The 13,661-nt window shown below is 39.2% G+C and overlaps 1 protein-coding gene across 1 annotated transcript in view; it reads right to left on the bottom strand.

Annotated features, from left to right (window-relative positions):
* unc5a (unc-5 netrin receptor A) overlaps positions 1–13,175 on the bottom strand; it is a 173,773-nt gene extending 160,598 nt beyond the window's left edge. The window contains exon 1 of the mRNA XM_088009693.1: positions 12,525–13,175. Coding sequence (XP_087865819.1) covers positions 12,525–12,618 — 94 coding nt within the window. The 5' untranslated portion in view covers positions 12,619–13,175. The remainder of the gene's footprint in view (positions 1–12,524) is intronic.
* Between the last annotated feature and the right edge of the window lie 486 nt (positions 13,176–13,661).

The following is a 13,661-nucleotide window of genomic DNA, read 5'->3' as shown; positions in this document are numbered from 1 at the left end:
CAGCAACGTGTTAGGCACATTAATTAAATGAATAAACTGGACTGAGTTTTGTTGTTTTTTTTTATGTGAATAACATAACCAGCTCCTGAAACATGAAATTGGAAGATTAAAATCAATATTCTGTGAAAGCATTTTAAGTCTTTAAAGAAAGCACCAAAAAAAACAAAAACAAAAAAACATTATTTGGTGCCCAATTAAATTCAAGTAGCGTCTGTTGAAGCTAGAGAAAAGGCATTTTTTTTCTTTTTTTTTTTGACAGGAAAGGCTTGAGGACCAGCTGCAATGTATCTTCACTCCACCCACACAAAGTTTCAGTCTGTCATCAAAATATATGTTCCAAGTAGGCTGCACTCGGCTCTCATAACCCATGACCCACAGGCTTACTGACTGGCATATCAACTTACTATATACAAGCCTGAAGCAGTTAATTAAATATACATTAGACGTGTGAAAAAGGTTAGCCTCTTCTTGCCCAAATACCATATCTGTCGGTGGGGCGGAGGTGAAAGCCCTAAAATGCTAAATGTGGACACTAATTAGAGATCTGCAAATAAAACCCTAAAGGCTCCGTCTGAATAAATCAAAAGTCACAGAAATTAGAAGGATGCATGTCTTGTTACAGCATGTCAGCTTTGCTTTTTAATGTGGCCTGGCAACACAACTATGGTTTTAAGATTTAATTATGATTTATTTACAAATAGCACCTGGAAACAACTAGTGATATACAGAATATAACTTAATTTATAATATTAAAACCACATTTTCCACTTAGGCTTATTTCACCATCAACTATTGCAATGTCCTACATGTTAAAGGAAAATATGAAAACTGACGGTAAATAAAGCTTCTAGAATGAATTACTATAAATGTAAAAAAACAAGGTGTTATTTAAATCATGCAACAAATTTTTGAACGTAGCTGCATGAACATGACAGATGTATAGATTCTAAACAAAGTTCTTTAACTGAACTAGAAAGTTAAATTTGGCAGGGCTTACAATTTATATTTGCATATATTTGGATTCCAAATTATGTAAAATTACATATATTTATTACTACAATCACTTGTGTGCATGAGTGCTCTAGATCAACAGTGACTTAAGCAAAAGGAAGTCAAATTAATTAGTCACTTTTCATTTTAGGGAGTAAAACAAACAGAATGATCCACACAGACCATAATTTACAATCCCTCATATCCCCAAACAAGTCTCACTCTTTTACATTATCTAATTAATCCTTTGTATATTCTACAGTATTTATCTAATATCAAATTAAGTATTATCTGAAACATAAGAACAGTGTGATAATTAACAAATGGTACCAGAGCAAAGCTGCTCTGTAGTTATCATCTTTTTGAAATTCAAGCGCTGGTGACAAGAAACTGCAGGTACGAAAACGCTCTTTGATTCAACATGAATGCATTGTCAGACAGCATTTGAATCCATAGTCGCCGTAATCAAGTGCAAGGCAAGCTGTAAAGACGAGAAAAAATGGCATCGAGTCTCGGTGGTAGTTGTGTTGTCATGATTAATTCGATGGGAGTAAGGACTTGAGATTTTTTTTTTCCTGTGAGCATGGTGTTCCTGATGGTCTTGCCAAGAAAATCTGCTGCTTAGCTTTAAGCTTTGAATCTGTAATGTTCAGAGCTCATTTCACTTGGGAAATGGTTTGTTTGGGGAAAACAATAACTGAACCTACATAGATCAGGGAGGCTGTTCTCTCTCTGCTACACATTCATGGTGGGTAATAAATGGCTGATGTTTTGAAGGAATCAGCTTGTGCAGTGTAACATGAGATTGATTTTCAAAGATGATTTCTTTTTTTTTTTAAAAGGGCAGTAAACGGTCTGACTTTATCCCTCAGTTTCTGCGTTTATAAGAAAATAGGAAAAGTATTATATGCATGTTTGTTCACACTGACTGTTTAATCCAATCTTTTTTGAATCTTTGAAAGGATCACGCATACGTGCTACCAGCTCACTAGAACACAGTGCAGATGTATTTAACATAGGAAGAACCCTCAAAGTTGGCCCTTTCGATAAAGACACTGATGGGCATGGCCAAGAGCGAAGATGAGCAAAGGGGATAAGCGCAGCTGTGACAAGGACGACCGAAGCAATGTTGTTAACTTGTTAACTTTGTCACTATATTCAGCCACTTTCCAGACAACTCCAGCAACTTTGTTATCCAAGAACCAACAAGTGACAAGTATAGCAACTTTTTTTCTGTGCTGATAGAGATATTTATGATTATAACGTTCTGCAGCACCACTGCAACCCTACTGTTTCCTGAGCAAGCAGCGAATGCTGAGCTGAGCCCTTCCCGTCCTGCAGTATGCCGTCGCCAGTAGTCAGAACAGACGAGACCCATTCCAATCTGTGTCCACACTGCAAATAAATCACTTGTAAAGCTGAGCAACACCATTCATCAGTGCTCGCTGCGGAGATGATCTGTCTCATGCTCACTTAGATGAGCTTAGGCAAAATAATGTGGAAATAAGTTTGCATGAAAATGTCAAAATTTGCACGTAAGCATAAAGATAGAGCCCTAAATAATCTATTCAGATAGTTTATTAGGAATAAAAAAGTTAATCCGGGGGATAGTTGCATTTTAAAAACAACTTTGCCAGTACTGCTCTCCTTGCCTTGGCTCCTAATATAAATAACTAATAAATAAGGCACTGCAGCTAAAAACATACTGTCAGTCTAATTTTTTACCTGGAGGTTTTAAAGAGAAATCAAAATAAAATAAAATCAGTAAAAGAACATGAAAGCTTCATTAAAACCAGGAAAAATGTTTAGTCGCTTACGCCTTTCTAATCTAATATTACACAGTACAACCATCTGTGTAGGGTTAAATGTGCTCCAAAATGCTGAGCTCTGTTGACTCAGTTGAATTGCTTGCCGAAGGCTCTGGTGCCTGCCTGGACACATACACATAATTAGAAAAGGTCACCGTTCCTCCTGTCTTGTCAACAGAATCACTTCAAAATGACAAAATTTAGCTCCAGCTGAGCAGGCTCTCCCTTAGATATCCTTGCCAATCAAGCACCAGCAGGGGTATCTAGCCTCAGGTGATTTATAATTATGGCTTTTGCATGTTATGCTAAATAGACGAGAGCATAACAATGAGCCAAACATTTGGGTGGAATATAGGGTATATAGTGGTAATTAGTGAACGACAAAGTTGAAGAAAACTGACAGACTCCACAATGAATTTCTCCTAAACTAAATTTTTTAGAGCTGTATGAAGACATCTGGGGAGTTCTGTGTCTTGTTTTTAATTATAAAGGGACTCGAAGAAAATCAATTCTTTTCATGACATGTTTGCTTTTTCCTCAAACATACCTTTGACGATTATGTTCAACTTCAACCGTATCAGAGCACAGCAGCTTTTTAATGACTCTTCAACGCTGACGCCGTATGAGTGTCAGAACTGTGCCTCTCCTGTGTCAGCTAAATCATCCCACAACTCCTCCACAGTGACAGGTGGGGTTGGAAAACTGTGTGGGCTACCATGAGGAAGGTTTATGATAAGGAAGAGTGGCATCCTTTTTGTTGGGGCATCTGTCCAAGCTATTAGAAAATAAGAAAATCCAGGGTGGACACTCGGAGAGAGATCTGTTGTTTCAAACTACGCCCTTCAGTTTCAGCCACCTCATTTAAGAACCAAACTATAGACAATACAAGAAAAAGTTTTTTACTATTTCTCCCCACAGCAAACATTTCTTAACTGTCTGAGCGTTCTGCAGAGCAGTCGTGTTATTGCACGCTTGACATAAAGCAGAGATTGGAGATGACTACAAAATAAACCAGATGCCTTGATTTGTATTCAGTCTAATCTCTTGGAGACTGAGACAGCTTGGCAACCATTAAGTCATGCCAGCAGGACTGAAACTGAGCCGTTGTCCTTTCAGCCATACCCTTGGCCTACGCTGCTGGGGGACATCCCACCGGGGTCGAAGACCCTCTCTTTGTTCTGATGTCTCTCCTCCCCTTGAATGTATTTTCCATTGTTGGAGTCATTAACTTTGTGTTTGTCTTTGTAGGGAGCTCAGGCCGACTGTTTTTGTGCTTATTTGTATTTCTACCTTTTCCCAATTGGCCAGAGAATGGCTAGTTCTGCTGGAAGTTTCTCTACTTTAAAAGAAGTTTTTTAAATATTTTTTTTCCTCTTTACTGTTGTCATCCACTCCAGACAACTTTTTAAAAAGTACTTTACATACTCATGATTGGCATCTTTTATATAATATTGATAAAATTCAATTTTGGGATATTAAATATTTATTTGAACCAAATTATTTAACCTTCAAGTTATTTTTTGAACATGAAAAAATTATACCGCACATAATACCAATTAAAAAAATAACTTGCACAAGTCTGAATTTGCACAAGGTTGTTTTCCTTTATTTTACACAGTTAGCAGGAAAGTTAGTGAAACAAGTCGTACATTGCTATAGACTGATAGGATGCCAGTCAAGAATGAGACTATATGTTCAAAATGGACTGAGATTCCCAGCTGTCCGCATAGCCAAACGAGCTGCCTTAGGGAAAAAGGACTGAGGCACAAAGATCACTGAAAAGCTCCACTGTATGTTTGGAAAAGTCAAGTTAAAGCCTAACCCTAAGCCTAAAAAAAGTATAAACTGTCAAAGCACTATCAAGCATGATAGTGCTTCAACTATCATGCAGTGGGGCTCTTTAACAGTGGATGAGTCATCGTCAAATTCTTCAGCATCCACTCAAATGAATAGCTGGACGGACACAACTGGGACAATGACCCCAAACACAGCAAAGCTGATTCTGAAAAGGATAAAGCAGCTTGACATTAAGTTCGTGGAATGGACTTTCTAAAAATAGAACCTGGACCCAGTTGAAGATTTGTGAACTACTTTTTAAAAGTTAATTTAGTGATAAGAAGCCAAATAGTTCCAATGAAATCTACTAACTCAAAAGAAAGGTCAAATATCCATGGTTATATAAGACGTTTGCTGAATAAAAGATTAAAAGCATATAGTTGACGTAGGTCTTGCTATGGCAAATTTAACCAGGTATTAGTGCAGCAGCATAAATAAATTATAACTTGTATAATGTTGACTTTGTCTGAATTTGAAGAATCATTGCTGGAAAAAGAATGGCTCAAATAAATCATCAAAAGCTCCAAATATTATGGAATGAACACAGTCAACTTAACTAGATGTTGGAAAAATGTTACTTGAGATCATTTAATAAATTTCTTTTTCTGCAAAACCCCAACTTTTAAATATAAAACATAGGTGAACCATCATGATTTGAAAAGAAGTATATCTATCTTAATCATGAGCAAATGTGCAAATTATGTCTCTATTTAAAATAATTCTTAGGAATTAGTTTACAGTTGTTTCTTACATTAGAAAATCACATGAGCATTTGAAGATAATCACTTAAACTAAGACAAATGTTGCAAAGTGTCCCTTAACATGCTTTATCACGCAACAGTCGATTAACTTAAGTGTGGAAGGATTTTTATAATGATTGCATAAAGAAACAATGTAGTTCATGTTTAAACATTTTCCTAAATTCATGTATACATTTGAAAAAAGCTACACATTTAATGTATTTCGCAGGAAGAAACTACAACTTTAGTGCAGAACTATACTTAGCATCCACAAACAACAGCTGCAATAAACTATCAATTGAATAACCTTCAGACAGTTTTTTAGCTCCCGTCTCTTTCCATGCTCTTCACACTTTCCAACCAGACCACTGTGTGATGAAGTGGAAATGGCTTTCACATCGCTCCCTTGTGGCCTTACTAAGGAACTATTAATCTATGGCTCTCCATATTGCATTCAGATCTACCTTCCCCAGCCACCACCTGGCCTGAAGTAAAGGCCAAGAGAGGACCCAGAGGACAGGGCAGGCTCTTATTATGAGCTGCTCCAAGACACCTCTGGGCTTCTAGGCTCTTCTCCTGACAGTGACTGATAGCCAATTAACCGTTTGAAGAAAAGTATTGATCACTTGGTGAAGAGGAAGAACCTGAAAACATTTCCTTATACAACCCTACCCTCGAAATGCATTGTGAGCAGCAAGACAAGACATTTTATATATGTACTCACGGCACCAGAGAAATTACCACACCACAGTCAAAATCCTCAGAAGTCTATTTGACACAATGCCACTCGCCAGTTCACACAGACTCTTTCTGACCCCTTGCATTTATCGACCCTCAGTTTTAGAAATATAAAATCCCTACAGACATTGATTTAAAATAAGCACAAGACATTGCTTTGTTACATTAGTGATATCTAATGACTGATATCTGAGTCCTTGCTGCTGAGTCTAGATGAAAAGTTTTTGTCTGAAACGTTTCTGCTCTGTACGCCATTCAGTCGTGCATCTTTGCTCTCCACAAAGCTGGTTCTGATGGTACCCCAATGAAAGTCACAGCTGTTATGAACTGATGCATTTAAGTAGCTCTTATGTCCCACTCATGATTTCACCTATCAGCTCTTTTCTGTCCGATAACAATTTGCATGTATTTTTAGGTCTGGATTGCAGACTTGGGGTTTTGTAAGGACTGTGACATATGAAAGAGAATAAAATATTCTGCAACTTCTTTGATAGAGTTAGTGGTTTTGAAACAACCTGTAAATTATAGAATTACAAGATTATCCCCATTTATGGAAAATATTTGTTCCTAGCCATTGTCTGATTTTTATTTCATTCAAAAAAAAAAATTGTATCAACATACATGCTGTCAATAGATTGTAGACTAGAAATGGGAGGTGGGAGATTTTAGTTGTGGTGAATTTAATAAATAAAGCAATAACATTTTTAATTTTCTGCAGATTGAAGGAAATAAGAAAAAAAATGTCCAATTTTGATTTATTGGTGAATCTCTAGTTCACTTGTTAATAGGCAAGCAAGGTCGGCTACGAGTATTAATGTATATCGACGATTTAAAATTTTAAAATTTTATAGTTGCATCACACAGTTTCTACCATTTAATGTTTTTCAATGAGATGAAAAAGAATGTGCCGGGATTATACTTTGTTTTTTTTTTCCTGTACTGAGCAAAGAGTAGTAATAACTCTCTCCCATCTGTTGCTGAACACTTCTGACCAGCAGGTTTCTGCAAAGTGCAGAAACCCCAGCAGTTTCAACAATAATGACAACATTATTGTTATTACAATAATGACAACAATGACCAAAGCAGTAGGTACAATTGTTGCTTTTTTTATTTTCAAACAAAAGCAATTAGATTCTGTTTGCATTCATAGTCCTGCTTTAAATTTGTGTATGAATAGCCTGACGCCATAAAGCAGGATTTTTACTCAAGGTTATCATGCCGTTAGGATCTCGTACTTTTTCATGTCTACTGGTTAATAACACTCAGCTAAGTCGAGGCCAGGAGATTGAGGCGAGGTAAACAGCAGAGCTGTGCCTTCTGGCAGCATGAGTACTTTTCACCATGACTGACCTTCGGGACTCAATGTCAACCTTCACATATTGCGTGTTTTTTGCTGAGGTGATTTTTTTTTTCCTCTGGATGAGAACGCTGTGGCATCCAAGGTTAAATGTCACCCCCTGCATTTTTGTTTTCTCTGTGACAGCAAAAGTTAGAAGGAGATTCAGGGAAGAGAACATTCAATTAAACCCCTTCAGCGACATAAAATTGAGACTCAGCTCAACAAGTTCACACCAAGTTCTCACTGGAGTCATTTAGCCGGTCGCTCATAACCGCACGGTTGGCAGCAACAGAAGCACAACAGCAGAAGTTGAGGCAATTGCTGAGTGTGACCTTCCATTGATAAGAAACCTACCAGGAGAGTTTTATGCAACTAAGACAAACTAGCAGGAATTGTGACTGCTATGTGCTGCACTTGAAGAGCCAACGAGGCTTCCTCCAAGCCATCTAAGCACTCTCACACAGACCTGGATCATAGAAATGGGGTAATTGAAACAAAAGGGCAGAGTTTGACAGAGATGTAGTGCCTTCGCAGAGCCTCTGCAAAGACTGCAGAAAATAACACCCAACTCCTCCCCTCTGCAAGGTCCATCCTCTCTGTGTCCTCCGTAAAGGCTGCGTCCTTTCTTCGCTTTTCAAGACGGCCATTTGTAAATGATAAGTGCAGGGACACAGCCTCGTGAAAGATAAGGCGGCCGGACATTTGTCATGTAATCGAGCGTGCTCCACTGCTGTTTAAGGCTGACCTGTGTTGACATGCACTGTTTACCTTTTATTTGTTTATTCTGAACTGTTATCTCTGCCTTCATTAATCACCACGGGCTCAGACTGAGGAAATTACTTTGCAGACTTCGGACAGGAAAATATTAACTTGAATTAGGTCTCTTCGTTTCCTGCTGGCAAATAAAAAATGCAATATTTGATTAAGTGAGTCCAGCAAATAAGCAGCTACGCTCTGTCACTGTGATACTGTCCATTTCCAACTTGAAATTCACAGCGAGCGGATTGTAAACCCGAGGCGAGAAATCATTTAAATTTTTCTTTGTGTAATTGCTTTCTTGCGCTTTATGTCCTGCATTTTTACTTGATGCAAATTTACTGTTTGGAAACTAAACAGTCTGAAGTCAAACTTGCTTACCACGCTGTTCAAATCGTCCTTTTGCCTGTGTTATTTGAATTTATTTCCAGCGACTAGGGAGACCATAAAAAAATAAAAAATACTCTTTTCGTGTGTAAATTATCATTTCCCTTTAGAAGACCATATCTCTGCAAATGCACAACGATCATTTGCCATGCATTAGCTACAGGACAAAAACGAAGTGATTTTAAATTCCTTTGACCAGAAGGCAATTTCCCCCCAATAAATTATGTTAATTTCAGTTTTTGCTCTCCTTATCACATTCTTTAGTGAGTCAATGAGGAGAGACAAAGCTGGCAGAGGGAAAGACAACTCCGAGATGACTCAGAGTCATTCACAGGAAAATGACGAGACATGTCTGGCTAAAACGTCTCTCTTTGATAAAACAGCAATAACAAAAGGGAACTCACAGATTATTGTATTATGCAAGAGATTTCTGCTTGTTGTCATTTAATGAGTAGCCCCTTGCATCATCGCAAGGTTTACACCCCGTGGAAATTGCTCACACAAGTAAGAAGGTGCCTGATAGCAAATCCCAGGTTCCCTCGCCGAACGAGACAACAATTGCTTGGCAACACTCTCACTGGGAAGAGGGGGAAAAAAGCAAACAAAAAAAGAAATAGAGTGTGGATTTTTCTTTCTTCTACATTGATATTTCAGCTTTGATGATCTTTTCAGAAGGAGGTAAGACACAATAAAAAAAACAACAAACCAAAGGCTGAACAAACGGTAAACAACAGAAGCAACAGGAGGTTGAGATAAACTGCAGACCTACACCTTGCACATGACCACACACACATGCATGTAAGCAAATCTTTGTGGAAACACCCTCCCACACACACAAATGCACTTTGCATACTAAAAACATCAAGAGGTGCAGACAAGCAGACAGGCAAAGCAGAACAGTTTTTGTTGTTGCTGTTGTTCGTGAGACTCTGAGCTGAAAGCCAACTCCTTAAACCGATCAGATCTCTCACAGCTCCGAGCAAGAGAAAGTCCCCAAACTTAAGATTGACAGCTGTACTTTTATTACTGACTAAGTTATGTTTCCTTGGAACAAAAAAAAAAAAAAAAAAGGAAAGCCAGCTTTGATAACGGCGGGTGCCGAGTCAGCAGCTTGGCTCAATACAGAAGATGGCTTGACTGATCTCAGCTGAGGCCATCCCGATCCTGATGCGGAAAGAATTGGCTCCCAAATTACTAACCAATCCATTTCTGGAACTCACTTTTTCTAATAAAAGTAGCCTCTGAGCTGTGAGGGGAGCTTTGAAGATGCTTGTACCGGCAAAAAAAAAAAAAAAAGACACTAATCAAATTTCAAAACTAAAGCCTATACTCTTAATGTTCCATTACTACACTCAGTGTTTTCCGGTTTGGGGTCATGGAAGCCTGTTGAGCCTTTTCTTAAAAGCAGGAGGCAGCAAACTCCAGTTATTCACCTCATCTCAGGGAAAAGAAACAACCTATGGGAAATCAGACTCTTAAAAATCGACCTATTTCTGCAAGTTTATAGAGAGTGGGCGTGAACTGAGGCACGGATCATGCAACCTTCACACTAAACTGATCCACAAAGTTACGCCCCCTTGGCTAGGAACCAGTGCAAAACTTCTGAGCACCTTCACCACCCATAAAACTCTAAAACTAACCCAAATGCACTTGCAAGAGACTCAACTTGTCATCATTAAAAACTGACTTATAAACAGTACTAACAATCTGCTTCCTCTTTTTGCTTGTTATACAAAGTCCCTTGAGCATGTCTGTTTGTTTAATCTTAATATATTCTTAACTATGTGGTAATTAATGCAAGAGAAGGGGCCCTCTGAAATCATCATCTCAGTGTCCTGAAGCAGGAGGCGCAGCTACACCAACTTAAACATGTTTGCCTCCTGACCAAAGCAAGGCTAACCAGACGGAAACATTGCAAGGCAAATGTTGTGTGGGCTGCTCAGGTTGTGGGTACAAAGCAGCTGCTTCCATATGTTTACAGCTGTGAGGATGACGTAGAATCAAAGCTGCGGTGCAAATAATCAAAGAATTACAGGTGCACAAAGTAGGGTTTGATAACATGAGCCCCCCATCTTTATCTTTACATTCGCCATGAACATAATAAGAAAGGAGGAACGGATATTGTGTTAGGATTTCAGATCTCCCTTTGTTTTTCCTGTGATGCTCAGGTTTCTGTTAGGATAAATGGCTGCTTCACTAACTTTTAACCAGACACTAGCTTTACTGCTATATTTTCATTCTGTAAGAGTTCTGAAGTCATTTTAGGGCAGCATTTTATGCTAATGAAAAAGCCAAGAAGAACAACTGTCAGGAATATAATAAAATAAAAATAAATTATTAACTATTTTCAAAAGGACGCAGGCTCAAATGGTGGTGGTGGAGGCCATGTGGCATTTGTTTAGATATGTGACAGTGATAGTGATACGGTGCAGTGCAGGATCGTGTGGAGTTCTACAGAAGCAAAGAAGAAATGTCAGCGGTGTGGTGGTCTTTTCACAATGTTGAATGGGTAACAAACTATATATAAGCAAAAATACAACAACAGCGATATCAATTTTAGATCTATAGCTGACCAAATTGTCATATAGGTGCAGCCCAACTTGGGTTAAAAAACAAAAAATAGAGTACAAAAGCTCATTTGGTGGGGCAGATTTATCCAGTGTTCAGCACTTCAATATAAATTCTGCAGAGTAGAGAAGGACAGGCAAGTTTAGCTGGTTTGGTTTCATCAACCCTGGAAACTTCGACTTTTATTTAGTGGTCTTTCCAGTTCACAGGGGAACACACAAGAAAGACAACCATACAATCAAAGTCACTCCTAAGAGCAAGTTTAAATTACTCTGAAATAAATCAGTAAAAAAAATAAATAAATAATAAGAATAAAAAAATAGGATAGTTTTTGAAGGATTTCAAATGTGAAATTTTCAGATTAAAATAAATTAGCTGCTCATGGAGGACCCCTGCTAGTCTTTGGACCTGCTTCTTAGTTTGCTTTTTCCTCAGGCCGGCTTGGTGTCATGACATAGTTCATAACCCAGTCATGAGGCTAATAAGAAAGCATGCATCATGTCCAGTTTAACCGGCGTTACAACTATCATAAAAAAATATCATCTTGGTCCTCATGGATTTTATTTTGCTACTGGGGGAAACTTGTCCCTCTTATTGTGCTCCAGGCTCAGCTCACTGAGATTGTTTTTGTACATCAGGGCTCATTTGCATGCAATCTGGAGCGTCTGGCCAGGGCTACATCATAAAATATAACTCATCAGCGCGAGTAGGTCGTCTACCAACTCAGTAAAGCTGTCACCATACTGCGAATACAGCAGGAATGAGTGCTGGCGGCGGGACGAGCGTGGAGTTAAAAGATCCTAGTCGGTTGCAGCCAGCAGAGGATTCAGGTTGAAGTGGATGAGCACATGCTGGAAACATATCCGCACACAAAGACCACAACTTTTATTATCATAAATAAAGTCGAATGTGAGGTTTTTGTGATCATATGAACAAAGCTTCTTTTTTTTCGCAATCTTCGATTATGCGGCAGGTTTACAGGCAGGTGCTGCTCAAACTTGCACTAAAGGCGAATAATAAGCAATAAACTTCCATGTGTTGATTAACAATCCTTATATCTGTAACATATCGGACAGATGAAGGATACTAATTCTCGATTAGGTCAAGTGTTAACCTTGAAAAAGCCGTAACCTTGTAGGTGCGGGCTAATTGAGGAGTGATATACAGCTAGCAAATTACTGAACAATAACCGCTGCCAAGAACGTGCTCCGTCACGCGCCCAGGCTTTTCCAGAAAAAAAAAACCCTACAAGCTAACAAACAACTCACGTGCGATGTTTTAATATTATAACAGCCAGTGTGCCTTTTTTTTTTACAACACAAATAGTTAAATAAATAAACGAAATGATAAAGTGTAACTTACCACCAGTGGAGGTGATGCCAGCAAACATGAGCCCGAGCAGAAGAAGCGCAGCGCTGAAGCCGCAGCGGACAAAGGGGCCCGGAGGTAAGGGCATCTTTAAGCTGTTTTAATCACTTAAGTTTCAATGAAAAAGAGAGCAGCGGAGAAACAAAGACAGAAAAATCTTTTTCAAGACCGTAGAGTGTCCTCTGATGCACTTTTAGGGCTTTCTTCGTTAATAAGTGTCTTTTTTTGCCTCAGTATGTATCCTCGTGCCGCGCCGTGGCCATCAGCATCCAGCTCGTGCGTCTCCGTTGCTCAGAACAACGCATCACAGGTGTGGTGGAGGAAACTGCTGCCTTGTGCTCGCCCCGGTTCTTACTGTAGCTTCTACTGTATCTCTCCAAAGCCGTTCACAACTCTCTCTGTGTCGCCGAGCCGAAGAGGAGGAGAAGGAGGAGGAGAATGGCTGCAGTTTCTGCTTGTTCCCGTCACTTTGCAGCCTTCGCCTGCAAGGATACCTTCTCCAAATGCGAAAATCGTAAGAATTGGCATCGGAGGACAGAACATCTGCTTGCACAGCAATGCTGGAGTGCTGAGAGTCAGGGAAGGTATACACACAGACACACACGCTGCGTTGAAGGCAAGAGGAGCAAAACCAGGAGCGGATTGCGTTTGGGGGAATGGATCGCGCCTGCTGTCCAGCGTCTTACCAAAACATTTGCATATCATCAATAAGCATAACTACAAACCACGTACTGGCTGTGCACGAAAGAATGGAAATTAATGCACCCGTACTCTTGCGAGTGTGCTTTTCATATCCTTTGCCTTACATGAAAATGATGGATATGTCATTCAGCCCTGCATGATAGGAATCACATCGATGCTTTGCATACAAATTCAGCACAGATCGCATCTGCATGTCATTGAGTTTCAGTTAAATACGCCTTTGGTTTGTCTGGAGGCACATGAGTGACGGACAAACACAGATGAAGAAACCTGAGGATTAGCGCTCCCATGAGAAGCCATTCACCTGTCAGCAAACTCTGCAAACCTGAATGTGACTCCAGAAAGCCTTTCTAGCATTTTTTTTATTATTATTGAAAGGTGTCAGAGGAATGATTGTTGGACTGCTCAGCCATTTCCTTTGACTACATT

Source organism: Poecilia mexicana, unplaced genomic scaffold, assembly GCF_051168715.1.
Source record: "Poecilia mexicana isolate PSO_F unplaced genomic scaffold, ASM5116871v1 scaffold_10, whole genome shotgun sequence".
NCBI classification, from domain to species: Eukaryota; Metazoa; Chordata; class Actinopteri; order Cyprinodontiformes; family Poeciliidae; genus Poecilia; species Poecilia mexicana.
This window is presented reverse-complemented; position numbering and strand designations above follow the sequence as displayed.